Below are 27,898 nucleotides of genomic sequence, written 5' to 3'. Positions count from 1 at the left end.
AACAAGCAGGGTGGGACTGATGGGCTGGAGCTGGAATGGGACAATGAACTCCAAGGTGCCAATGGAGCAGAACTGATCCCAGGAGAGCCCCGGGAGCGCTCGTGCATTTTGGGACCATTTTGGGTCATTTGGGTGCAGCCCTGGCTGGGCTCTGGTGCTGCCCAAGGTGGATCCATGGAGGAGATGCTTTGGAGAAATCCCTGCTTTATTCTGGGACTCTGCCCAGCCTCTGCTCCAGGGCAGCCCCCACAAGGCATCAGCACTGTCTCACCTTTCCCCTGGATTGTTCTGCTCTGGCAATGCTGAGGGTGCTCAGGTTTTTGGGAGTCGTGCTCTTGGTTTTTCCTAAGTGAGCAAAAAGAACTGAGACCCCCTGGGTAAATGTCATACAGAATTTGGGAAGCCACAGTCGTGTCTTGTACAAAGTGAATTGGCTCCAGAGCCTATTCCAGGGTGTTTTATCACCTCAGGGTACTTAGGTAGCTAAATATACACTTTATCTGGGAATGCCAGGCTCCTTTGCCTCTCCACCTCCCCTTATCTCCCAGCCATGTGGGAAGCTGAGCCAAAATAAGATTTAAGGTGTGTTAGAGGGGCCTGAACTGGAGCTGGTGCAGCTGGAGGACAACTGGGCACCTGGTCTGGGGGATCAGCCCAAACTAGCCTGGCACAGAAAACAAATGGAATCACAGGGTGGGCTGGGGTAGAGAGGAAAATCCCTTAAATCCCACCCAGTGCCACCCCTGCCATGGCTGGGACACCTCCCACTGCCCCAGGAGCTCCAGCCTGGCCTTGGGCACTGCCAGGGATCCAGGGGCAGCCACAGCTGCTCTGGGAATTCCATCCCAGCCAGGAATTCCTTCCCAAAATCCAACTGCTCCTGTCTGCTGTGGCCCTGCATCACCCACTGATCTTCGTGTCAGCCATGAAGAGCCTTAAATTGTATTTTGTTACGCTGTGGCAGCCTACAGAAAAAAAATTGCTTTGGAGTTGGGTGAAAGATTGACCTTAGAAAGAGCTTTTGACTTTTAGAAGGGTGCCTGGTAAGTGTTTCTGCAGATTCCAGCTGAAGTGCTCCCTTATCTGTGGGCAGAGCAAACAAAAACCCCTCCTGCCCACACGTGGCAAAGGCCCAGGAGCCAGGGCTGCATTATCTGAAAACTAATTAATTACGGAGGCGTCAATATTTTCTTAAGCAGGGAGTGAAGTACATTAGAACTTGGGCACGGGGAGCACAAAGGGAAGACAATGTGCCACTGAAACCTGGCTTGGTTTTCATCTGAGCAGGGTCACCCACAGCAACTCAGGATGGGAATCAATATTTGGGGTGGAGGTGGAACGCTCCAGGCAGGGTTTGAGGGGTTTGGGTTTGTATTTCCATCAGAATTCCACACTCAGTATTCCCTGGCCTGGCATGTGGGATTTGATCCTGGGGGCTGGGGGAGTTGAGAGTGAGGATAACACTGAAAAAGGCATTTGTGCTGTCATCCTGTCTTTATTGCCTTTATTTCTATATCAGTCACTTTATTTATAGTCATATTTTTATATATATATCGAGATCTTATTGCCTTTTTTAATCCTGGATCCAGGAAATTCTCCAATCCCTCCCAGGGTCCTGGTTATTTATTGGACTCAATGATTTTTATAAATCTATGATTCCGAGGGGACTGATAAGTAAGGTACAGATATAGGAGAAACTTTCCTTTCTCTAATTGGATATCTCAGTTATCAGTTTTCCACAACACTCAAGAAATCCTGTGATGACATAATTTGACCCTGAGTTACAGACTCTCTCCTGTTTTCCTGATTTATTTAAAAAGGAGCAAAGCGGGGATCATTTGGAAGTTTTTGACAAGAGAAAGGCAAAAAAAATCAATCAGGAAAGGCTGGAAAGTTGCATTATTTCTGCTGATCATTTCCTCCAGGCTCTCATGTTCATGGAGATGTTCTTCAACTGTTGTAAGAAATAATAAATATAATTAAGCCCAGTTGGCAGCCTGGGTCTAACTGATAATAAACCCAGTCTTGTGAATTAAACCAAACAGCCCAACCTGCCAAATATTGTTTGAACCCTGGTTACTGAGAATTTTAGATTTTCTGTACTGACAAACACTAACACTACATTTAACCTAAAACCCTAAAGAAAGCTTCCAAAATTAAATAATAAAATTAAAATTAGAAGTGTGTAGTTTAAATAGAAGTGTATAGTATTACATAGTAGAAAACCTAAAGTTTAAAGATTTAAAATATAATAATATATAAAACAAAATGAAAGTTTAAAAACAGAAGCTAAGTCTTTTTCTTCACAAGTTTAAGCAATACTATAATTTAATTAAAAAGTCCACATTACTCACCACAAGTAATTAGTTATTAAGTTAAAAATAAAAATAATTGAAGTATAGATTCTTAATTCAACACTTTATCCTTTAAAAGCCTTATAATAAAAGAAACAGAGCTTCATTTTTTAGTTTATTAATATCAAATACTATAAAACTCACCGTTTATAAAACTGTAATATAAATAAAAACTAATAAACATCTAAGTCCACACAAAAAATACCATCTCACACATTAAATCATAACAAAAAAAAATTCAAACCCAACACCCATTAATGCCTTAATGTCACCCTTTTTCCTGGGTGTCACCCTTTCTGCCTGGGTTGGAGTTCATCCCCAGGACAGGGGACCTGAGTCCCTAAACTCCACATTAGGGCTGCAGCTCAGCCTGCTTGGAAACAAAACTAATTTTGTTTGTTTGATTAATCATTCTGAGCCTCTAAACCTTGCTTTTATTATTTATTAATAAATATATCTATAATTAATATTAATATAACAAAATTATTATTTCTTAATAAAAACAAACTGTGGATTTATCATATTATAAATATATATGGTAAAATATATCCATTTATTGTGAATAATATCTATTTTATTATATTAAAATTAAAATTGCACAGCCCCTCACCCAGCAGAGAGGAGGGAGATGCTGGCAGTGCTTCAGAGCAGAGGTAAAATCTGCTTTTCCAATATTTCAAGTGGTCATTCCAGGTAAGAGCTCTTTTGAAGCCAACCCCAAAATCCCTCGTGGAGCTGCTAAAATCTTGCAGCAGCACTTGGGGCCAAACCAAGTTTTGGGTTTTTGTGAAGCATTCCAGTGCTCAGGAGGGGGGGGTTGCTCTTTAAGACAGTTTTAATCCAAAAATTCTCATTTAGCTCTAATCAGAAGGACATTTTTAAGTGGCTTAGAGGGATTTCTTTGAGGCTGAAGGCTGTGAGGAAAATTCTGCCAATATTTCAGTGCCAATATTTCAGTGCCAATATTTCAGTGCCAATGGATTTCTGGCCTGGGTCACGTTTCAGTCCTGGCTCAGCAGAGCCTGGCTTTGCAAGGACTTGGCCTGAATGTGTGCTGTGTGCTCAGAGAGGACTAACAAAATCCAATGTTTTAGACAGTCTCTAATTCATGCGAGATAAAACCTGATTTTTGTTATGCTTGAGGCAACACAGGAAAATTACTGATCTGCTGTTTGATTTTTAAATGCAACCCACTTCCTTCTTCTGTCACTGCAGAGCTGCTAAAATAGAGGTGGGAGGTGTTGTTTTGAGGACAAAGATTGTATTTTACAATGGAAAATACACCTCAGTCCCAGGCTTTGGGAGCTTTTTATTCTGTTTTGGGCGTTTGCTGCTCTACCTTATGCAGTTAAAAAATACAATGCAACCAAAAGTTAAATTCTTTGAAACCAAGGTCCTTGAGTTGCCTCCCCACCAGCCTGTGGTGGGTTCAGAGCCATTCCAATGATTCAGTGCTGCAGGAGAACAGATAATTTGAGTTTTTCTGGTCCCCACTGCCTCTGTTGACCAGTGATTCACTCCTGGGGAAGAGTGGAAAGGGCTGGAGGAGGGAAGAAGGGAAATAATTCTATAACCTGGGTGTAAAATGGTGTAAAATCATCTCTGGCTGTCATGAGTTCAGTGTAACTGAGTCAGAAAACTGACAGATGAAATTGTGACTTCATTACGATTTTTTGGAAGAGAAAATGGAACATTTCTCAGGTGGAACAAGTGGCTTTCAAAGCCCTCATTTTGCTTCAAACCCTGCAGTGTCTGGTGACCAAATGCTGCTCCAGAACTTTCCTGGGAGTGGCTGGGTGGGAGGGAATAAAGAATTTCTCACACATTTCAGAGCCCACTTAAATATCTGAGGTCACCTCCGAGGCTCCCCTGGGCCATAAGGCCTTTAATTATGAGGGAAATCCTATTTAAAGGCCAATAATGTTCCTGTGGTCACAGTAAAACCTCTCACACAAGCCAGCAGTAAAATCTCAGTGGGCAAATCTCAATCTCTGTCTCATTTTGTGCTTTTTTCTTCAGTGCCCAGCTGTTGCTGATAATTCCTTAACCAAAAACTCTCCTGCTCCTTGGGTTTTGTGTTGATGGGGACCCAGGGCAAGGAGGAGCACTGAGGGATCTGCTGGAGGTTCAGCAGATCCAAAGCTCAGCTCTGGGCACAGCTTCCAGCAGGATTTGGGTTTGTCTGCCGGCCTCCCTTCCAGTGGGCTGGGAAACGAATGAAGATGAATTTCCATGTTTGAAATTCAAACAGTGCAATAGTGAAAGCTCCTGCTTGTGGTAGGAATTATTCAGCAGAACAAAAAGTAGGGATGATGATGATAATAATAATAGTAATAATAGTAATAATAGTAGTAGTAGTAATAATAATAATAATAATAATAATAATAATAATAATAATAATAATAATAATATGGTGATGATGATGGCAGCCTTGCAAGCCCAGGGCACTGGCAGGGGGAGAGGCAGCATCTGTGGCTCTGTGGGATGGATTTGTTTCCTGTCCTTGGCATTCTTTCAGCCACATGAAAAGTCCTCTCTGTATGGAAATCCTTCCTTTCCGTGGGCACTTTGGGAATGAGTTTTCCTACAAGGATAACATCCCTGCTCAGCCAGCCTGTGTGCAGTTACCACTCACTCCCAGGCTGTGCAGCTCCATCACAAAGTCCTGCAGTGCAAGGGAGAGGATTATAAGGTGTTACATTATTTATCCTGATTATTAAAACCACTCCTGACGTTCCAGCTCTGGCTGTTCAAAGCAATAACCCCAGGCCACCTCAAATACTGTAAAAGGAGTTAATCATCCATTTCTGAGTGTGTCAAGTTTATTGATCTTGTTAACAGGAAAACATGTGTGGTTACCTGGGTGAGGAAGGAAAAACACTTATTATCTGAGCTGGTATTTGGATGCTGTTGTTGGTGCCTGAGCCAGCCAAGATCAGTGCTCAGCAAAAATGAATCACAAATGTTACCCTGCCGTGGTTCCCCAGCCAAATTTCTTGTGTGGGTGAATTTACTTTAAACAAAAAATTTTCTCTCCATTCTGATTTTGCTGCAGATGAATGGACACATTATTTTGCCACAGTTCTGCCCAGCAATTAGCACCAAGGACACTTTGCAAGTCTCCTTTCAAGGGTCCCAGCTGGTTTAGAGATTTGGGGAGCTTAAAGTGAGAAGGGACTGATGCCTTGTTCAGGCTGCCCTGGAGCAGAGGCTGGGCAGAGTCCCAGAATAAAGCAGGGATTTCTCCAAAGCATCTCCTCCATGGATCCACCTTGGGCAGCACCAGAGCCCAGCCAGGGCTGCACCCAAATGACCCAAAATGGTCCCAAAATGCACGAGCGCTCCCGGGGCTCTCCCTGGGATCAGTTCTGCTCCATTGGCACCTTGGAGTTCATTGTCCCATTCCAGCTCCAGCCCATCAGTCCCACCCTGCTTGTTTTTCTCTCTCCAGCCCACGCTGTTTGTGCTCCTGGGCTGAGGTTTGGATCATTTGTCCTTGGTGCCCAGCTGGAGCAGGAATTGTTTTGTCTCCCTGCTCTGTGCACAGAGCTCAGCATCCCCTGGTGTGAAGCTCAGAGTTACACACTGAAGCAGCTCAGAATGTGAAAATATAAATTTAAAACCTGAGGCATCAGGACCATTGCAGTCCCCACTGCTGTAGAACTTCTCTCTTTGGGCATGGCTCAGTTCTGGGGATTTTCAATGAACTGGGGCACATCTTTGGGGAAAACAATGGGTTTGTTGATTTGATCTGTCTTTAACTTCTGAACACACTCGTGCACGGGGTCAGATGCCTCTTTTGGATCCTAAATGCGCATCCACTCCTCCCTTTACAGCTCTTGGCTCTGAGAGGTCACTTTTCCACAAGCTCCTGGGATTGCCCCAGCTCTGTCACCACCTCCAGCCCTGGGCGGTTTGGGTTTCATTCCAGCCATCCCATGGTTTGGCTTGGGTGCTGTAAGGCCAGCAGATGTGGAGTGATTTGGGTTTTCCCAGGATGGGTGGGAGTAAGGACAGCCCACGATATCCTGCAGAGATCATGGAGAGGTTTTTCTACTTTCTACATTTTCTAAATTTCACTACATGGTGGCTTTCTTCTTCTTTCTAGCTCTGGGATGGAAATTGCTTCACCTTCCCTGTGTTTAAATTCCTTTAGCAATTCCTCTCTAACGTCTTCTTTACCTATTTTTGGAACAGAAACTATTTTATTGCTTTTAAATGATACATTTAACTCCTTTAACACCTTTAACTCTGGTAACAGTTCCACCATTTCCATCTTGTGAGAAGCAAATATGAATTACAGCAGAAACTCTTCATCTTGGACTTGAGAGCATCAAAAAGCCTCCTTTGCACTGTTGGCAGCTCTGACAGTTTTGGAAACCTCCTTGTCTGACTTTTGCTCCTCGTGGTGATTTTTCAGCATTTATTTAAAATTCAGTGGTGTCAGTTTTTCCTCCTCAACAGGTACCAATTAGCCCAGGAGTATCAGATGAGGATTTGCCTTTCCAGGAGTGTTCCCATCTTTTGGAGACGGGGAAAGAGCAAGAGATAATGAGAGAAAATATTATTCAATCAATGATAAATGTGAGGGAAGGCTCTGGGGAGTGTTTTGGGGTCTGATCTCAGCTCTGTGGGGATAAACCTGAGGAACTCTGGGCTTCAGCTCCGTATTTTCCATGAATAATATGGATTTGTTACTCCATCCTTGGCATCGCAGACGAAACAGGCAATTGTGGTCTTGCCAAAATAAAGCTCCTAGGCTGGATCAAAGGAGCAGCAGGGCAGGAATATCAGGGTTTCCTTTGATTTCCACCTCTAAATGCTGCATGCATGGGGGCGTGCCTGCCTTTTAAATGATTTTTGGCTTAATCCTCGAGGGTTTGATGCATTTGCAAAATCCGTGTTTTATATTGCAAGAGCACGATAAGAGTGAGTATTGATCTGAGAATTTCACCCACTCCGAGATAAAACCCAGCTTTAAAATTTGATCCAGTGCAACTGCTCGAGTGTGCAAGAACAGATGTTATTAAAACAAGGCTCTAGAAACAAGTCTGTTATCTTAAATAATATTTTTCCACAGGGAGAATGCATTAATATCAGCCATATCATGCATTTGAGCCTATCAATACCAATTAATTCCAGATTTGCAGCTGAAATGCTGATGGCACAGGTAGGAAGTCTGGCAGATATGCTTTAATTTGCATCAAAACACCCCAATAATCATGTGTAAAATGCCTTAAAAAATTGTGATCCATTCCCAGTGGTACATTAACATAATTACTTCTAATGCAAACCTCCAGGGGATTCATATTCTCAATTGCTGGCATACTGGAATAATAAAATAAAACTAAAGCAATTGGGACAGTTTTATGTGTTGAGAAATACCAATCAATTCCATATCCTAAAAGTTAGGTCCAGGAAAGTGGGTGCATTTTTAGCCACGTGAATTTTAAAATGTGCTTGTTGTGGGGGATGAAAAAGAGGGTTTTTTTTCACCTCGAATACCAATTATTGGCTATAAAAAGTCTGTGAAGGGACAGCATTTTAGATGTTTTCTACAGATTCAGACAAACAATTTAAACTTGTAGAGTTTCAAACTGGTTGGCCTTGAAAAATTAGATGTTTCCAACAAAAAATAAAAATTAGAGTTTATGTAATAACTGTTTTAATCCTGCTGCCAGAAAACAGGCAGGAAGGTGTGCTGGAATATAATCACTTTTTTGGGCTAACATGAGGAAGAGGCAGTGACTGGTTGGGCTTTTTTCCTAGAAATTGAAGTTTTGGGAGGGATTTGTCCCATTTTGGAGTAGAAAACCACCATTTTTTCCCAATTCTTTCCTCAAAGCAGGATTTTTAGAATTTAAGGCTGGGCATCCTTCTGAAGGCTATCCAAAATGTGAATAATTGGGCCGTAAATTCTGAATATTCCAGCCCTCCCTCCTGAAATGTGAGTGGTTTGGTCCCAGGGTGGTTCCTGGAGTGTTGTTGCTTCACTGGGGTCTGAGCAGCCTCCGGAGGGAGGGAAAATGTTTTTAAGGAAAACAAACAGGTTTTTTTTCTCCATGCCTTATCCCATTTCCATGAGGGCACAGAGGGACAGCTCTTCGTTCCCACTGGAGCCAATTTCCCCCTGGTGTTTGTTGTCTTAAGCAGGAATTTCTTATCTCCAAAAGGATCTTTTCCACAGCCCATTCCCAGTTTGGGATCCCTTTAAAGCTCTGGCAATTCCCAGCTGAGGAATTTGTGGGGCAGATTTATGATGGAGCTGCAGTTTTTGTGAGCTTCCAATGTTTGCGCAGTTGTGAGGCTTGACCAAATAATTCAGAGAGACTCAAAAAGGGTTTGGATTGTTATGTGTAGTAATGACCGCTAATAAAATTAATTTTTTTTTCCCTATTTTTAATCTGGCTGAATAAATTCTCATTTAGAACAGGATTTAACCCCAGCTCAAGTTTGTGATGCTCCTAAACCCAACAATCCCACACTGCTGAGGAAAACTCAGTGTTCCCACCCAGGCTTAGCTCCCAGCAAGGTTCTTGAGGAAAATCCAATTTCTTAAAGCACCCTGGAATTCCACAGATCCATGGAAAAGCCCTCGGAGATGGAGAGCAGCCACCCCCAGCACTGCCCCACATCCACGGGGATTTTCAATCCCTGCAGGGATGGGGACTCCACCAGCCCCAGTCCCAATGCCTGATCACCTTTTCCATGAAAAAATATTCCAAATATCCAACCTAAACCTCTCCTGGCACAACTGGAGGCTGTTCCCTCTCATCCTGTTCTCTGGGAGCAGAGCCTGACCCCCTCTGGCTGCCCTCTCCTATCAGGGAGATCTTTTTATCTGTGAAATAAAAAGAGAATTAAACCAGCTAATTTTGGTAAATTGGAGCTTGCTATTATTTTTGCAGCAATTGTGGACTCCGTTTATTGATGGGTGCAAATTTCTGGTCAACTAATAGCTTAAACAAGCTAACATTATAGGTATTATTTTTAATTAACTTGTGCTGAGGCATGTGTTTCACTTTTAATTCAAGTGTCAGGCTTGTGAAGTCTGTTTCTCATCATGCTTAAGGTTAAAATATTAGGTCACCAGAAGAAAGAGCTATTTGAGGCACAGAAGACAAATTAAATGTTAGGAGGAAGGAGAGGGGAGGGAGGAGCAGAAATAAAGCTGTGACTACACAAAATAAGGGAAAGCAGGAAAGAGTTAGGGAGAGATAAAATGGGCTGAAACCCATTTTATGAGGCTCAATATTGCAGATTTTCTATCAGTTTGAAGAGCTCAAAGCTGCATTTGCAGTGTCCTGATACCCAGGAAGGGTTGGGACGTTGCTTTCTAGAATATCAGAATCTGAATTTTCAGAATTTAGGGCTGGGCAACCTTCTCAAGTCTAACCAAAATGTGCATAATTGGGCCCTAAATTCTGAATATTTCCTCCCAGCTAGGAGGGATTTGGACCAAAAAACCTGGAGGATGTGGCCAAGCTCTTGGAGGAAGTCTCTTCCTTTGCCTTGGTGTCCAGTTCCCAGCAGTGTGCAGGACATGGGTGAGGATGGGGTGGGCATCCATCCCCTCCCAAGGCCCCTCAGACCATCAGCCACGGGGTCTGGGATGACTCAGGGCAGAGCAGCTGCAGATTTATGGGATTTTTTTGGGATGGAAGGATTGGCAGCTCCACCTCGACCTCCTTCCTGGAGCTCCGTGCCCGATGAGAGGTGGGCAAGGGTGGCTGAGACCCCTGAGGCTCCAGGAGGGAATCCAGCAGGAGGGAGGGGATTTTTCTGGGGGTTTTCTCTTCTGAGAGAGGAGGCAACATTCAGCACGTGTAATCCTGTCCCTCTTGACTGCTTTTCAAAAACATTTCACCTTTTTTCCCCCCCTCTGCGTTTCGAAACTTGGACGAGCTGAGCTTCCAAACGTGACCTGAAAATGGCTCTGTCAAACAAACCACCAGTGCCAGGAGTTCCTGCCAATCCCAGAACTCTGCAAATGTGATTTTCAACATCTATTCCGTTCATCCTGAATCCTGGTGTCAGGAATCTGCCAGGACAGAGCCAATTCTCCTCCTGAGGCTGTTTCCCAAGCAGCTGCAGCTGCTGAGCCACCCCACCTGCAGGGCCTTTGTCAGCCAAGGGACACTTTGGAGGGGAAAACGTCCCTCAAGCTGAATCTCAAGGCTGATTTATTGATTTTTGATCAATATTTAGCTCTAATTTGTAGCCTTTATGTGGCCTGGGTTCCCTGCTGCCATCCCACTGCAGATCCATTCAAGCAGCATGCCAAACCCACAGGAATTTTGGATTATTTATCCATATCTGGGTTGGAGACATCATTCAAAGCAACCATCAGCCTGAACAGTGAGGTAACAACTCAGTAAAGCCATTCCTTAGGCAGATCCTATTTAATTATTTATTAAATTATTTTATTATTTAATTATTAATTTATTTTTTTTTTTAAATTAAAGAGTCCCAGAATGGTTTGGGTTGAGGAAGACACTCCTGCCAGAAGCAGGGACACCTTCCACTATCTCAGGCTATTATTATTATTATTGTTATTATTGTTATTATTAGTATTAATTTATTCATTAATAGATGCTATGGGACTCTATAATTATGTCTAAGCACAACATAATTAATTTTTTACTTTCTCTGCTTTCCCAGTGACCCATTTCAACCCTGGCTGTCCTGTGCTTTTCAAGGGGTGTCAAACAGCAACAGCTTTTATTCCCCAGAATTTTCCCCTAAATTACACAATGACACGCAAGTCTGGGCAGTTCTCTTCTTTTTGCAAAGTGAAATGCAGGAATTTGCTGAAATATAATCATGAAACAGAGCCAAGGTGTTCCCATTTTCCAAGTGAGGCACAAGGAACTGGGTTTTGCTCTTTGGAAAGTATGAGAGAATTTTATTCATCTGTTTGCTTTAAGGGAGATCTGCCAAGTCAAAACCCTTTCATTTCATCCTGTGTGAAGCTGGAACATGAGGAAGGAACAAAATATAATTTATTTAACAATGTACAAATAATTTATATAGAGAGGGGGCACTGGGTGTGCATAACCATAAAAATAATTTATTGCTACACCTTGTAATTAGACAGAAAAAAAGAAAGACAAAATGTCTTTCACTTTGTCAGTGAAAAAAAACGTCTGCAGTCTTCACCCAGAGCCAAAACTTTTCCATCTCCACTTGGTAGATCTGGGAGATAATTCAACATTTATTTGCTTTTGCTCTTCAGATTGGTTAATTCTTATAAATCAACCTTCTCTGCATTTACACCTTAATTAATCCTGGCTTTTGGGACACTCAAAGCAGTTGGGACTTTGTCTTGCCTTGTTCTGTGCTCTCCTTTGGCCATTTTTGCTCAAGATATCCAAATTAGTCCTGTATTTATGATTCTTTCTTGCAGGATAGGAAAGGAAAGGAAAGGAAAGGAAAGGAAAGGAAAGGAAAGGAAAGGAAAGGAAAGGAAAGGAAAGGAAAGGAAAGGAAAGGAAAGGAAAGGAAAGGAAAGGAAAGGAAAGGAAAGGAAAGGAAAGGGATCCATGGGGTGTGGTAGGAATGACCACACAGTTACAGCATCTCTGGAATATGCTTTTTAAACACATTGGATTGTAAAAATAAACACAGCATGATCTCACAGCTTCAGTTTTTCTATCAATATATGAAATTCTTCCAAACAAACTCACATTAAAGCCTGGTTACAAAGCTTTTGCTGAACTGAGTTCCTGGACTTGTTGTTGGCATTTGCTGGAAATGTTGTTTAAATTTGGGTGATTTCTTGTCGTTTAGAAAAAAAGGCTGGCAAAGAACGTTCAGGATGTTGGGAGGTGGAGTTTGACAGAGAACTTGCAGAGATGGTTTGTGTTTAGGAACCAGTTGCAGAGGAGGTGATACCACAAAGCCCCTCCAGGCTCAGTGTGAACCAATAAATCAATATTGCAGTCTGATTGTTAACGTTTCACTGCATGGGGATGCCCAAAAAGCTGCAGAGGCAGAAATTGTGCCCAGTTTCAGAAATAGCTGCTCTGGGAGAGGTTCAGCCTCTGGATTCACTGGAGCTTCACACCAGGAGCAGCCGAGATAAAGAGATGGAATCAGAGAATGGGCTGGGCAGGAGGGGATCTTAAAGAGATTTTGGTTGTGGACACCCTTCAAAGCTCCTCCTTGGTTTTCTGTGAGTTGGAGCAATCGGATCCTCAGAGACGCCTGAGCACGGTGTCAATTAATCCTTGGTGCTGCTGTTACACCAAGCCAGAGGTGCAGTCACAGGGGGAAGTGCAGCAGGATCCAAAAGCAATGGGCCAGCTCCAAAAGAAACAGCCAGGCTGGAAATATTGACAGGGTGAAACAGAAAGCAGAGTGCAAACCAAATCTGAAAAGAAAGAAGCTCAGCAGTGCTGTGTCATCTGTTGGTCATTAAAATCCAGCTCATTCTCCTGGGCAGCCTTCACCCAAGGCTCAGAGGAGCTTTTTGGGGTGCAGGCAGTGCAAGGAGCAGGAATCTCTTGGAACCCTGGATGCTGAGAATTTGAGACTTTCTGTGCTGACACCCAGGAGAACACTGCATTGACCTGAGGCTCTGGAGAACCTTCCAAAATGGAATGACAGAACTGGGATTGTGGGTGTGCAGTTTGAATTGAAGTGTGTAATGTCTTAAGATGGAGAATGTAAATTTTAAGTTTTATCTATTAAATTTATTTTCTTTAAAATTTAACATTATATTTTAAAATTTATTTATTTAAACAAAGTTTTAAGTTTTATATATTAATAGAATAATAGAGTTTTAAGTTTTGTATATTACTAGAATACTAGGTATATATACTAGCAAGATAGAGGTTTTAGGGCAGAAGCTGGTCCTTCTTCTCCACAGGTTTGGGTGTTTTGTGTAATTGGATAAAAAGTCCCCATTGCAGGCACGAGTGGTTGGTTATTGGGTTAAAAGTGAAAATAATTCAGGTGTCATTTCTTAATTGGACATTTGATCCTTAAAAGGCCTTGCAGAGAGAGAGATGGGGCTCCATTTGTAGTTTGTTAGAGTGAAGGGCTGCAGAACTCAGGGTTTGTGAGGCTGAGATAAGAACCAACAAACATCTGAGTCCCAACAAGAAATTCCATCTTGTGCTTTTATTCCCCACCCTGGCAGAAAAAAAGAAGCCCAGACTCCTCAGGACTGAGTTATGGGGCAGCTCCCAGACCCCAAATCCTGCGCTGTGCTCGGCTGGAATTGTTCCTTCCCTCCCCACTCCAGCCAGAATTTGCACAAGTGATTCAAGCCCATCCCCACCAGAAACGCCTGCAGGCTTGCACCGATTTCCAGCTCGTTAGGATTTAATCATTAGGATTTAAGCTCGGCTGTAAATGTTAACACGTTAATTGCTGGGTCAGCCCTAATTTCCATCCTGCTGGAGCCAAAGGGACTTTTCCTTGTGCGGGATCGGGATCAAGAGGCAGAAACGCATGGGAGCAGGGATGAGGTGATTCCTTACACGGAGCAGGTGAGGGATGCCAAAGAGCACTGCGGGAAAGGAATGAGGGCTCAGCCTTGATCCCGAAAACTGAGAGCTGTGCTTAAAGCCAAAAACTGATAATAGCTGAGTGTAAAGCCAAAAAGTGATAATAGCTGAGTGTAAAGCCAAAAACTGATAGGTGCGTTTAAAGCAAAAACCCAATTGCTGTGTTTAAAACCTAAAACTGATAGGTGTGTTTAAAGCAAAAACCCAATTGCTGTGTTTAAAACAAAAAACCGATTGCTGTGTTTAAAACCTAAAACTGATAGGTGCTTTTAAAACCAAAAAAACGATTGCTGTGTTTAAAACAAAAAACAATTGCTGTGTTTAAAATCTAAAACTGATGGGGGTGTTTAAAGCCAAACCTGCTCCTAGCTGTGTTTAAAGCCAAAGCCTGGTAGGTGTGTTTAAAAGCAAAAATCCGATGGCTGTGTTTCAAACCAAAGCCGATGTTTGCGTTTAAAGCCGAAGCTGAAAAGAGCCGTGTTTAAGGGCAGAGCGCTGGCAGGGGCAGCAGGAGGTGCGGGATGTGTTTTTAAGCTGCTGGAGCCCTTCACGCTTCTGTGGGTTCCGTGTGGGGCTCCGGCTGTGGATGGGCTGGGATGGAATGGCTGGAAAGCACAGGGTGATCCCCTCGGCAGCATCTCTTCAGTGGGAGAGGGTTTGGGGAGCTGTGGCAGCTCCCCAAAATCGCTCTGTTGGGGGGAGCAGCGGCTCAGGGAGCTGCTGTTCAATAGAGGAACCCCCCAACCCTTTTTGTGTCACCGAGCAGAGTCTCGGGGTCCCTCTGCCCTACCCTGATGCTCCTTTCGTTTGTTTTACCTTTCTGCCCAATTATGGAGCTGATTTCCAAAACAATCTTAAATCATTCCTGCTCCTCAGGAGCTACTAATCTGCTTTATTCCCTGTGGGAATTCCCTGGATGTAGCCCCAGGGAAGAGCTGGTGGTATCCTGACCCTTTCTCTTCACTCTAATCTTCCCCTCCTGGGATTTTCTGCAAAATCCTTCTCCTCAGGGATTTCCAGGCAGGTGAGCTGGTGTCCCTGCTCACTGCCACTCCTTTGTGCAATCCCCCAGTGAAATTCCATAATAAATTTATCCTGGAGCCAAGGAGGCTCAGGGGGACCTTGTGGCTCTCACAGCTCCTGCCAGGAGGGGACAGCCGGGGGGTCGGGCTCTGCTCCAGGAACAGGGACAGGAGCAGAGGGAACGGCCCCAGGCTGGGCCAGGGCAGGCTCAGGATACTGGGAAAATATTGGATATAAATTATATAGATACAAATATTGGATGTTGGGAAAACTGCTCATGGAAAAGGAATTGCCCAGGGCAGTGCTGAGTCCCCGTCCCTGGGGGGATTTTAAATCCCTGTGGATGTGACAGTGCAGGTGGAAGAGCTGGACTCGATGACCCTGGAGGGCTTTTCCAGCCCCAGGGATCCCCAGATTCCCTCTGACCATTGCCAATTTGCCCAATCTGGCCTCTCCTCCCTGGTGAGGAGTTTCCACCTGGTGTTAACATCAACCCAAGTGTTTGGAATCCCTGCAGGATCAGGGCCACACCTGGATACTCCCAATGGCTGCATTCCACTGGGGAACAGCCTCAGGCTGGGCCAGGGGAGACTCAGGTTGGATAGTTTGGAAATTTGTTTAGAGAAAGGGTGGTCAGACACTGGCACAGTGCTGGTGATGCCTTGTTCAGGCTGCCCTGGAGCAGAGGCTGGGCAGAGTCCCAGAATAAAGCAGGGATTTCTCCAAAGCATCTCCTCCATGGATCCACCTTGGGCAGCACCAGAGCCCAGCCAGGGCTGCACCCAAATGACCCAAAATGGTCCCAAAATGCACGAGCGCTCCCGGGGGCTCTCCTGGGATCAGTTCTGCTCCATTGGCACCTTGGAGTTCATTGTCCCATTCCAGCTCCAGCCCATCAGTCCCACCCTGCTTGTTTTTCTCTCTCCAGCCCACGCTGTTTGTGCTCCTGGGCTGAGGTTTGGATCATTTGTCCTTGGTGCCCAGCTGGAGCAGGAATTGTTTTGTCTCCCTGCTCTGTGCACAGAGCTCAGCATCCCCTGGTGTGAAGCTCAGAATTACACACTGAAGCAGCTCAGAATGTGAAAATAGAAATTTAAAACCTGAGGCATCAGTGGAGTCCCCATCCCTGGAGGGATTTCAGATCCCTGTGCATGTGGCACTTGGGGACGGGGTCAGTGGTGGCCTTGGCAGTGCTGCAGAATGGATGGACTCAATTTTAGCGACCTTTACCAACCTTAAGGATCCTATAATGCTATAATTCCATAAAAATAATTAATTGGTAATTAATTCTAGCCTATCTGGGCATTTAATGATGAGAAGATGAACTCAACTCCAGAGCCTGCAGTCTCTGTTGGGGTTTTTCAGCTCAGGTTTCAGTGTTTCTCTTCCAGAGCCAGCAGAATAAAGATATTGTCACCAGAGTGGCTCCCTGCAGGAACCCAAGGGTGTGGCTGTGGATCCCTGCTTGCATCTCGGGTGTCTTTGCTACCTGAGTCCCTGAGGCACCTCAGCCTTCCCAGGGGCTGTTAATGAGGAGCTTAATTGGCAGTTAAAGTCCTGCTTTTGCAACCCAGCTTCCAAGGTGCTTGGGAATACCTTGGAACCATCATCCAGGGAAACCTGGAGCCTTTCCCACCGATTTCCCAGTGGTGAGGTGGCCGTGGAGGAGGTTTCACAGAATTCACAGGATCCCTGGGTTGGAAGAGACCTCCAAGCCCATCGAGTCCAACCCAGCCCCAGCACCTCAGCCAGCCCCTGGCACCCAGTGCCACATCCAGGCTTTTTAAACACACCCAGGGATGGGGACTCCCCCACCTCCCCGGGCAGCCATTGCAGAACTTTATCACCTTTCTGTAAAGAACTTTTTCCTGCTCTCCAGCCTGTATTTCCCTTGGCACAGCCCGAGGCTGTGTGCTCTGTTCTGTCAGTGCTGCCTGCAGACAGAGCCCAGCCCCAGCTGGGCACGGGCACCTTTCAGGAGCTGTGGGGAGCGCTGGGGTCACCCCTGAGTCTCCTTTTCTCCAGGCTGAGCACCCCCAGCTCCCTCAGGGCTTCCTCACAGGGTTTGTGCTCCAGCCCCTCTCCATCCTCGCTGTCCTCGTCTCCATCTCTCCCATCCCTCTTTCCCACCCCTTCACCTTCACATCATCAATTATTGCGCTTAATCCCTGGGGTTTGGCTCCTCGCTGTGAGCGCTGCGGGAACCCGGGGCCGCTGCTCCGGGAGCCCGGGGGATGGGGTGGCTGGGATTTGGGGATTTGGGGATGTCGGGATGTCCTGGCAGGCGATCCCAGCGCTTCTCCCCGCTAATCCCATTAGCCGCCGCTGGCCGCGGTGACAGCGCGCTGGGAGCGCACAAAGCACGGGCGGCTTCAAAGAGCCCCCGCGGAATTTGCATTTCCAAACTCTCAGAGCCGAGGTCTTCGGCGGGGGATGAAAGTGGCTTTTGTTAAACTTAATGGCAGAGTTGATTAAAAAAAAAAAAAAAGCTCTGATTTTTCCCTTATGAAGGCGTAGTGCGATTCCGCTGTTGGGTTTTTGGTATCTGGGGGAGGGAGAGTTCTGCACACAAAGGAAATAACCTGTTCCCTACGCGGCTGTCATCATCCCTAGGGATATCCCAGTAGCATTTATCCCACTTTGAGAGCCATAGAGGAGCTGGCTGGGCAGGAATAACAAAGAAATATCTGCAACTTTGCATTAAGCTCCTCCTTTTTGCTGGGAGCTCAAGCAGAGCCAAAGTGTCTGTCCGGAAAATCCATCCCAAAAATCTCAGTGCAAAATATCCCCGAGTGGATCCTCAGAGGAAGGGACTGAAAGGGCTGATTTCAGTTGGGATTTCAGATTTCATGTATTCAAACCCCTCCTCAAAACCCCACTAAAATTCCCTGTTCCGAGCTGATTATTCAAAATACCCAGCGTCTGCCAGGGTCTTCAGTAATTTCCTTTTTTTGCTTTGTTTGAAGAGCATTGGCAAATAATTTCCCATCTGGATTTCTGGAAGAAATGTCTCCTATATGGCCTAAAAGAAAGCACCTAATGAAAGAAATGTGTCTGTAGAACTCCTGTCTCAGTTTTGGCTCTGTTTTAGCACTAAATGTTGCCACACATGGAAGGCCGAGCAAACATTTCTATTTCCAGGGTACCACTGCTGGCAGAAGTTGGATTTTCTATATACACTTTAAATTCTGCCTGCATGACCCTTCCTGCTGTGTTTATCAATATTAAGCACAAATTTGGTTCAAAAATAGAAAACTATGTGTTAGCTGCTTTAAATAAACATCAATCCTATTTTTCCAGGCAGTTTATATTTCTCTCCTAATCAAGCCTGGGTGTATTTCTGAGCAGAGCCTTAAAAGCACTCATTTCATGCAACATTAATGTGTATTTTGGCTATGCTGAAACGCCACTTTTTACCAGGCAGATGAAAGGGGTCTATTTAAACAAACAAACATTCAAGATCTTTTTGAACAGAATGACATAATCCTAATTGTTTTCAATATTTTACAGTCACCTTTTTGTGTTTCTGGCTGCTTTCAGGGATGAGTATGAGGAGGATGGGTTTTGCCAGCCCTACAGGGGCATCGCCTGCGCCCGCTTCATTGGCAACAGAACCATCTACATGGAGTCCCTGCACATGCAGGGGGAAATAGAAAATCAGATTACAGGTGGGTAAAAACACCTTGGCTGCTTCTCCACTTAGCTGTCTGCTCCCAGAAAGTTGCTGGAGTTTTATAAAGAGCGATGTTGTTTTGTTTTGTTTTATTCCCTCTTGCCAGGAGCTCATCTCTGCTCCTCCAGCTCCTCCCAAAACACCTGGAAAAAAAAAAAGATTTTTCAAGGAAAAGGGGCTGTGTGTTTACAGCTTCTGGGAGACTCAGTGCTGCTGTTACCCCAGAAGGTTTTGAAAGCAAAGGAGGACAAACTTTAGCTGATTTTACTTGGCTGGAATAATTTAGTTGCTGGGAAAGGCCACATAAATAATCCAGCAAGCAGCATTATTCCTTTGGATTTATGGGAGAACCAGTTGCCATTAGTTTTGTGGGATGTGCTGATGGTGTTGCTGGATTCACAGATATCATAGATACCATGATAATCTCTATTTTTTATATGAATTAACTTGATCCTGGTAATCATCTCTGTATTCCATCTCTATATAACCTAGCCCTGGTAATCATCTCTATATTTAGATTTTTTTTCCTGTCAGAATACCCCAAATTTCTTTTCTCCCTTTGTCTTCAAACACTGTTTGCAAAAAAAGACTTAGTTTCCCCAAGAAAGGCAATGTGGAGCCATTAGTTCATAATCTTCCAGCATTTAGTTTGAAAAGTTATTTGGGATTGTAGTGGGATTGTCACCTTCCACAAAGGAACTGCTGCAGGAATTTGGGATTTAGCTGTTGGCCTTCTAAATATTACATGAATTTTTAAATTATTCTAAATTACTTGGGAGGAAAAAAGGAATAACTAAAGGAATAATTACATTTGGGGGTTGGGTAATGAGCTTAGCATTAATGCCATGATGAAAACCTGATGTATTTTCCTTGTAAGTGAAATCAGCATGGTTAATGACTATTGTAAATGCAGGTGAACCCAATGGGAAGAAATGAGGATGTCTGACTCAGTTCAGAAGGCTGAATGATTTCTTTATTATAACTATGCTAAAATACATTAATATGCTATATAAAAGGAGGATACTAAAACTACATATTACTTTTTCTGACTCTAAGACAACTGGTGACCCTCTCTGAGAGTCCCCAGGTGGGCTGGATTGGCCATAGGCTCAAACAATCCTCACCAGAATCCAACGAAGCATCACCCCAGGGAAACAATTCTCCAAACACATTCCACATAGGAAAACAAGGAGCAGAAATAGAAATTGTTTTCCCTTTCATTTCCCTCTGTGCACCTCTATGAAAAATCCTGAGAGGGAGAGCAATGTGCTTGCCACAAATGACTTCCGGTGTAATTAGTGCTGTGCATTCCTGCTCATCACCTGCACAGCTGCAGTGGGAAGTGGGTTTTTTTTGGGAAGGCAACAGCTCAGGGAAGAAATTCCCAAGCCAAAGCCTGGTGTGTGTTTTCCAGCTGCCTTCACCATGATCGGCACCTCGAGCCACCTGTCGGATAAGTGCTCCCAGTTTGCCATCCCCTCGCTGTGCCACTACGCCTTCCCCTACTGCGACGAGACCTCCCCTGCTCCCAAACCCCGGGATCTGTGCCGGGACGAGTGCGAGATCCTGGAGAACGTCCTGTGCCAGACCGAGTACATCTTCGCCAGGTCCAACCCCATGATCCTGATGAGGCTGAAGCTGCCCAACTGCGAGGATCTGCCCCAGCCCGACAGCCCCGAGGCCGTCAACTGCATCCGCATCGGGATTCCCATGGCCGATCCCATCAACAAAAGTGAGTGCAAAGCGTCTGCTCTTCCATGGAAAAAGCAGGGACTTCTTATAATAGAGGGAGTGTCGGAATCTGAGCTATTGATGATTCCCAGATTGTAGAAAGTCTCTGTCTGTCAGCCCTGCTGCCAAAGCAGAAGCCATAATTGGTCTGTGCTGGTTTCCAGGTTGTTTATTCTGTTTATCTCTCACATGTTCTGCTGCCCTGCCCAGCTCTGTCCTGCAGGGCAGCGTGTGGGGCTCTGCCCTCAGTGGGATGTGACAAACATTAAATACCAGAAACTCCCTGGGCTGGATTTACAAGAACGTGCCAATATCTGTCACCTACGTTGGACAGTGTGTCCCCAGCCTGAACCAACAGAAAAATGCCAACACCACAGTGAGACATGGAGGGCATGAAGAAGGAGAAAAAGGACAAGGCACACCCAATTTCCTCCAGCTTGTCCCCTTTGGACCCCTCATCTAGAATCCTAAAATTTTACTTTTGCACCCATGCCACACTTAATTATTACTGATATCAAACACTCAGAGCTTGTAATTCATCCTGTAAGATTGAAAACTCTTTTCCATGGGCAGAGATCACAGCCAGTGTCTCTGGGGGCTCTGTCCAGGGGGTTCCTGAGCCCTGCCAGGGTCCCAGGGCAGCCAGAGGGAAGCCCTGGGCTCCCACAAGGGTGTGCTGGACAAGACAAATGTTGGTCAGGCCAATATGGTCAATCAAACTTTCTCCCTTTATTAGTGAGAAGATGGCAGTTTATACACACTTCCATATAGTTTACAGTTTACAAAGTCACTCTCATTGGCAAGCTAACATTGTTTACCTTTGCCTTAAGGTGGTCAGGCTTTTCACACTGCAGCTCTACCCTAATTCACACTCGGATAGCTCATTACTTTGTAGTCACCTTAACATAATTTCTAACTGCGCCACAACTAAATTCTTACTGCATCAAAGGCTTCATGGCCCCACCAAGGCCGCTTATCAGGCCTAGTCTGGGGGGTAGCTCAGTTCTTAATCCAGACATAAATCCTGCCCTCTCTCTCTCTCAAAAATTCTGCAACACATGGAAAAGGTGCTGCTGTGCCAAGATTGGCTGGGAGGGCTCGTGCATCCCGCTTGGAGCCAGTGCTGGGCTTTGGCAGCTCACGGGTGAATTTCCCAGCTTGTCCAGCAGGATTCTGAAGGATTTCTTCAGGCATTCTGAAGGATTTCTTCAGGAATTCTGAAGGATTTCTTCAGGTTTTTTCTAAGTAATATGGGGTAGGAAACTATGAAGTGTAAGCATGGGTGGCTGCATCCCCCCTGCTCCTTCATCCTCCTCCCACCTCAGCCTGACATGTTCCAGCAACACCACAGGTACACTGGAGGGATCCTTGTCAGAAGGGACATTTGCAGGGCTGTCCTGCCTAAGCCAGCCTAATTTTAGGCTCTGGCTGAGACCACTCTTTGATCAGGCAGGGCTGTAACCTGTTCACAACCCTTCCACATGTGAGCGCTCAAATATAAAACGTGGCTCCCACAAATTGTCCACCTTCCGATGAAAAGAATGGCTGCAAATCCATTTCCCACTGTAGTTTACCCTTCTTTTGTGCACCTCATATTAAAAATGCTTGGCAGAAGCTGTTTTCACTACAGGAGCATAAGCTTTAAATCCTTCCAGGAATGTGAATGCAAAGCAGGCCCTGCCTTGCAGCCACACCAAACTGGGAGCCCACATTCCCAAAATGGACCATGCTGGGAGATGCCAACAGCTCATCCTGAGATGCTGCTCTGCTCCAGAGCCTGCAGTCACTGTTGGGGGTTTTCAGCTCAGGTTTCAGTGTTTCTCTTCCAGAGCCAGCAGAATAAAGATATTGTCACCAGAGTGGCTCCCTGCAGGAACCCAAGGGTGTGGCTGTGGATCCCTGCTTGCATCTTGGGTGTCTTTGCTACCTGAGTCCCTGAGGCACCTCTGCCTTCCCTGGGGCTGTTAATGAGGAGCTTAATTGGCAGTTAAAGTCCTGCTTTTGCAACCCAGCTTCCAAGATGCTTGGGAATACCTTGGAACCATCATCCAGAGAAACCTGGAGCCTTTCCCACCGATTTCCCAGTGGTGAGGTGGCCGTGGAGGAGGTTTCACAGAATTCACAGAATCCCTGGGTTGGAAGAGACCTCCAAGATCATCGAGTCCAACCCAGCCCCAACACCTCAGCCAGCCCCTGGCACCCAGTGCCACATCCAGGCTTTTCAAACACACCCAGGGATGGGGACTCCCCCACCTCCCCGGGCAGCCACTGCAGAACTTTATCACCTTTCTGTAAAGAACTTTTTCCTGCTCTCCAGCCTGTATTTCCCTTGGCACAGCCCGAGGCTGTGTGCTCTGTTCTGTCAGTGCTGCCTGCAGACAGAGCCCAGCCCCAGCTGGGCACGGGCACCTTTCAGGAGCTGTGGGGAGCGCTGGGGTCACCCCTGAGTCTCCTTTTCTCCAGGCTGAGCACCCCCAGCTCCCTCAGGGCTTCCTCACAGGGTTTGTGCTCCCAGCCCCTCTCCATCCTCGCTGTCCTCGTCTCCATCTCTCCCATCCCTCTTTCCCACCCCCTCACCTTCACACACTCATAAATGAAGAGTGTTTTTGTCTTTTGGTTGTCTTTGCAGATCACAGGTGCTACAACAGCACGGGCGTGGATTACCGGGGCACGGTGAGCGTGACGCGCTCGGGGCGGCAGTGCCAGCCCTGGAACTCGCAGTACCCCCACACCCACACCTTCACTGCTGCCAGGTACCCCGAGCTCAACGGGGGCCACTCCTACTGCAGGAACCCTGGCAACCAGAAGGACGCCCCGTGGTGCTTCACCTTGGATGAGAACCTCAAGTCCGAGCTCTGCGATGTCCCAGCCTGTGGTAATGCCTGACCCGGCGTGGGCTGGAGCTGGGGGCAAGGGGAAGGGGTTTGGTGCCTTGTGGGGGCTGCCCTGGAGCAGAGGCTGGGCAGAGTCCCAGAATAAAGCAGGGATTTCTCCAAAGCATCTCCTCCATGGATCCACCTTGGGCAGCACCAGAGCCCAGCCAGGGCTGCACCCAAATGACCCAAAATGGTCCCAAAATGCACGAGCGCTCCCGGGGCTCTCCTGGGATCAGTTCTGCTCCATTGGCACCTTGGAGTTCATTGTCCCATTCCAGCTCCAGCCCATCAGTCCCACCCTGCTTGTTTTTCTCTCTCCAGCCCCCTCAGCTCCCTCAGGGATTCTCCAGCTCCTTCCCAGCTCCATTCCCTGCCCTGGACATGCTCCAGCCCCTCCATGGTTTTCTTCTTGTGGGGGCCCAAAAACAGGGAGAGAGGGTTTGAGATGCACATGATGGAGCCCAGACTATCTCCCTTCCCCCGATCTACCCTTTCAGTAAGAACATGATTTAGATCCCATTTTGGCATCGATTTCCATATTTCCATTAATTGAAAAAGACTTTGGAGCAGACTCAGAACATGTCTCACTGCAAGAATGTTCATAACCATAACCAGAAAAAATGTAATTTGGTTCTGGCTCTGGAGCAGGAATGTCAAAGGCATCTCCTTTCTGAGGGGAAAGGTAAATGTTACTGTGACAACCTGTAGGCAGCATCAAATCTGGTGTGAAACTTTGAATTTCTACAATATTTCTGTCCATGCAAATGGCTGTGGTTTTTTTTCTCAGCCTGTTATCAGTATTGGTATTTCTACATGCAAATAAAACAATTATGACCCATTTGTTCAAGCCTTCCATTCACTTCCCCCCAGGTCTCTGAAAAGCAGAATCAATTGAGAGCTGAATCTCCTTTCTTATTAATTTTGCAAACCCAAAATGCAGCCAGGGCAGTTCTATAAACACAAATTTCAAATCCATTTTAGAGCACCTGGCAATGTCACCTCTACTTTTCAAACAAGGCCTGAGCTGTGTTGGCAGTGCTGGTTTCAGATTTGGACTTGCTGATCTCTATGGGCTTTTCCAACCTCAACAATTCTGTGATTTTTCCCTACACTTTTTGAGTCCTGTACCTCTTCTGCTCTTATTTCAACAGAAATAACAAAAAATTATCCTGAAGATTCTTGTGCCAGTCCCCTCTAGATGGGCTCTGAGGTGCCAGGCTTGTGATCTGGCATACCAGGACTCTTTTGGAGCCAAATTCTCTGATTTTCAAGCTTTGCTTAATAATAACTGAGATAGGCTGGCTGGGCTGGAGAATTCCTGACAAAGTTTTTAATTGCCAAAACCTCTCACTGCTGCCTTAAATGGTACTTGTTGTTCTGTGGCTTTATTATTCTAAATAGAAACAGAGCTGGATCAGGTGAGCAGTAATTGAATTGTTAAGTGCTAATCTGCATATTAAAACCAGAATACCGTGTGGGACTTGCATTCTGCTGGTTTTGCACTGGCTGAAAGAGCCATTTCAGGCCTGTTTTAATCAGTATTGTGCATTCTGCCTCACCAGGACATGCCTAGATGGGAAATGGATTTAATTAGGGTGGCTCCCAAGAAGCCCATTAACCTAATGAGGCTTCACAGTGGGGGCTGCTACTTAATAAGAATAATAATTGCCTTTGACTGGAATAGCTCAGGTGATGAACTGGTGCCCAGGTCTCCCTCTGCCTCGTGCTGCTGCTTTCTTTTCCTTTCTTCAACTGTATCTCACAAGCTGGGAGAGATTTGTTTCCTCAGAGTTTGTCAGCCTGATTGAGGGGAGATGTGAAACACGGGGTAACTCGAGCATGAGGCTTAGCAAAGCCCAGCCTAAGAAGGTTGGGAAGGGCAGTGTGTCAATCCCTGCCTCTCTGGGAACAGGGATGGTGCTTTAGTCCTCTCCCATTTCCCAAAGGCTGTAGGAATATTTGGGCCACCCCTCCTCTCAATTAAAAACCAGATGGCACAACTTAATCTGAAAGGAATGATCAGAGAGGACGTGGGGGGAGCAGAGGACAGCGTGAGCCTGAAAGAGGAGAGGGGTTATGCAAAGTGACATCCAGAACCATTTGAACTTTGCCTCTGTCACAATTTGAGTCAAGCCCAAGCTTCAGATCAAGTTCATGTTTAATGAAGTGCATAAAAGAGATCTGTGTGGGCCGCTAAGCACTTGTACAAATCCAGACTGGAAAACACAGACAAACAAACTGGAGTGACCCTGCAGGGATAATAAAACATTCCCCATTCTCCCAGAGCCCCCGAGGCAGCCTCAGGCATTCCCAATTCCCTTGGAAACTGCCAGGCTGGCCTGGGCTGGGGGATCCTCGAGTCCCCGGGAGTGAGAGCTTAATCCGGGTGTAATTCCACCCTAAACCTTGGGAATGCTCCTGGGAAATGGCAGAGCAGGGCAGGCTCTGTGTCCCTGTCCCTGGGGCTCCTGGGATGGGGGATCTGTCCCTGGGGCTCTCGGGATTTGGGATCTGTCCCTGGGGCTCCTGGGATGGGGGATCTGTCCCTGTCCCTGGGGCTCTCAGGATTTGGGATCTGTCCCTGGGGCTCTCGGGATTTGGGATCTGTCCCTGTCCCTGGGGCTCTCAGGATTTGGGATCTGTCCCTGGGGCTCTCGGGATTTGGGATCTGTCCCTGGGGCTCTCGGGATTTGGGATCTGTCCCTGGGGCTCTCGGGATTTGGGATCTGTCCCTGTGACTGGGGCTCTCAGGATTTGGGATCTGTCCCTGTGACTGGGGCTCTCGGGATTTGGGATCTGTCCCTGGGGCTCTCGGGATTTGGGATCTGTCCCTGTCAGCCTGGGCTCCTCCCAAAGCCTCTCCCCTCTCCCCCTGCTTTTCCCTCAGCAGCGTTTCCTGGGAGGCTGGAGCCAGCCAGGGGATGCAGTGCTGGATATCCTGGGCAATGGCAAAGAGGGGATCCAAAATGTTTCCAAAATGCTCTGGGAAGAGCCCTGAGAGGGAGCAGGGCTTGCAGGGAGCCTTTGGGCTGTGCTACACCATCCTCCTTCCCAGCTCCCCTGGATTCCTCCCTTCTATCCCTGCTCCAGCTTTCCTGGCACCTCAGCCTGCTTGCCTGGCTCTGCTTGCACTGAATTGTTCTTTTTCCACATCTGCTTGTACCCATTCCTTTTTGCTGGAAAGGGCTGGTTGAACCTTTGAAGGGAAGCAGCTCAATCCATTGTTCTCCTTTAAATTGTCTCAAACCAAGACACAAAATAAGGAGATTGTATTCCCACCAGAGCTTCTCTTGGAATCACAGAATGGTCTGGCATGGAAGGGACCTTAAAAATCACTTAGTTCCAACTCCCTGCCATGGGTAGGGACACCTCCCACAAGCTTCCTCCATAAGGTGTTTTAGAAATTCCTTTTTCTGTGGATCTGTCACTTCAGCCCAAGCCCAGGCCATGTTACAGCATTCCACTTTTTCTTGCCCATCACCAGGTTTGACCTGGCAGGGACTGTTCCTGTGTGTCCTCACAGAACTGTTCCTCCACAAAAGAATTCCTTTTAATATTAATTAAATAAAACAGCACTGAAGGTGGATTTCAGTAAGATAAAAATGATTTATTCATTTAAACACTTTTAGTTGACCCAGGGATGTGTTCGACTCTATGGGATGCTTCATTCCTTACCGTTTTCTTTTTCCTTTCTGAACCAGATTACAAGGATTCCAAGGAGAAGAATAAAATGGAAATCCTGTACATCCTGGTGCCCAGTGTCACCATTCCCCTGGCCATAGCCTTGCTCTTCTTCTTCATCTGCATCTGTCGCAACAACCAGAAATCCTCGTCCCCTCCAGTGCAGAGGCAGCCCAAACACGTCCGGGGGCAGAACGTGGAGATGTCCATGCTCAACGCCTACAAACCAAAGGTAAAGCCACATTTCTACTCCCACACCTGCTGGCTCCACAGGCAGGGAGGGAAATGCTTCAAACAACCCAGCACTGAGATATTCAGGTGGTTTCCAGCCTGGGATTTGTGTGATTTTTGTGAGGGTTTTCACAGCAGCAGCGTGTGCTGGACCAAGGGGGGAATTCCTGTGTGTCAGTGTCTCTGGAGAAATAATGGAGTTTTTGTGTGATAAAGCAAGAAAGGCCTTCCTGAAGCATCTCTAAAACACCTAATTTAAGTGGGAGGATACTGCAGGTAAAGATGTGATTCAGCATTTCCTCAGGAGAGCTTTTCATGGCTCTGCTCAGTTCATCTGTCACCTTTCACTCAGTTAAATCACCTTTGGAAAGATTTGTTCCTTGGGCTTTCAGGCTTCCCCATTCCCTCAGCTAAAAGCAGAAATGATCAAAACAGCCTCAAGGCTCTGCCTGCAGCACAGCTCCTGCTGCTGGCATTTGGCTGCACCACAGCCCCACGTTCAGGAAGAATTTTAAAAATCGTTTTGATTGAAGTGTGACCAACCTTGTGCTCCTGGTGGGATGTGCCGGGCAGGGCTGGAGGTGCCTCCTGCCATCCACAGGCACAGGAATGCCCTGGAAGAGCATTTTTGTGTTCCACACCATGCCAAGGCTCTTGATCCTCAGGAGTCCCTTCCAGCTCAGGGTATTTTAGGGTTCTTCAAGAACTTGATGGGCTTTGCTCGTTTGGAATTTGGTAGGCTTTCTTCTTTTAAAGTGAAAACCTGTATCTCAATCCTACACACACTGGCCTGGTGAATTTATCTTCATTTTCCTT

At 46.1% G+C, this 27,898-nt stretch overlaps 1 protein-coding gene across 2 annotated transcripts in view; it reads left to right on the top strand.

Annotated features, from left to right (window-relative positions):
* Nucleotides 1–27,898, top strand: part of ROR1 (ROR family WNT receptor 1) — a 158,712-nt gene that overhangs the window by 118,694 nt on the left and 12,120 nt on the right. For both annotated transcript variants that reach the window (XM_085586130.1, XM_077785317.2), the window contains 4 exons: nt 18,431–18,558; nt 19,978–20,295; nt 22,924–23,169; nt 26,872–27,083. In XM_085586130.1, the coding sequence (XP_085442256.1) occupies nt 18,431–18,558; nt 19,978–20,295; nt 22,924–23,169; nt 26,872–27,083 (904 nt within the window). The remainder of the gene's footprint in view (nt 1–18,430; nt 18,559–19,977; nt 20,296–22,923; nt 23,170–26,871; nt 27,084–27,898) is intronic.

This window comes from Lonchura striata, chromosome 8 (genome assembly GCF_050655825.1).
Source record: "Lonchura striata isolate lonStrDom1 chromosome 8, ASM5065582v1, whole genome shotgun sequence".
NCBI lineage: Eukaryota > Metazoa > Chordata > Aves > Passeriformes > Estrildidae > Lonchura > Lonchura striata.
Note: the sequence above shows the minus strand (reverse complement) of the source record. Positions and strands in the feature narration are given on the sequence as shown.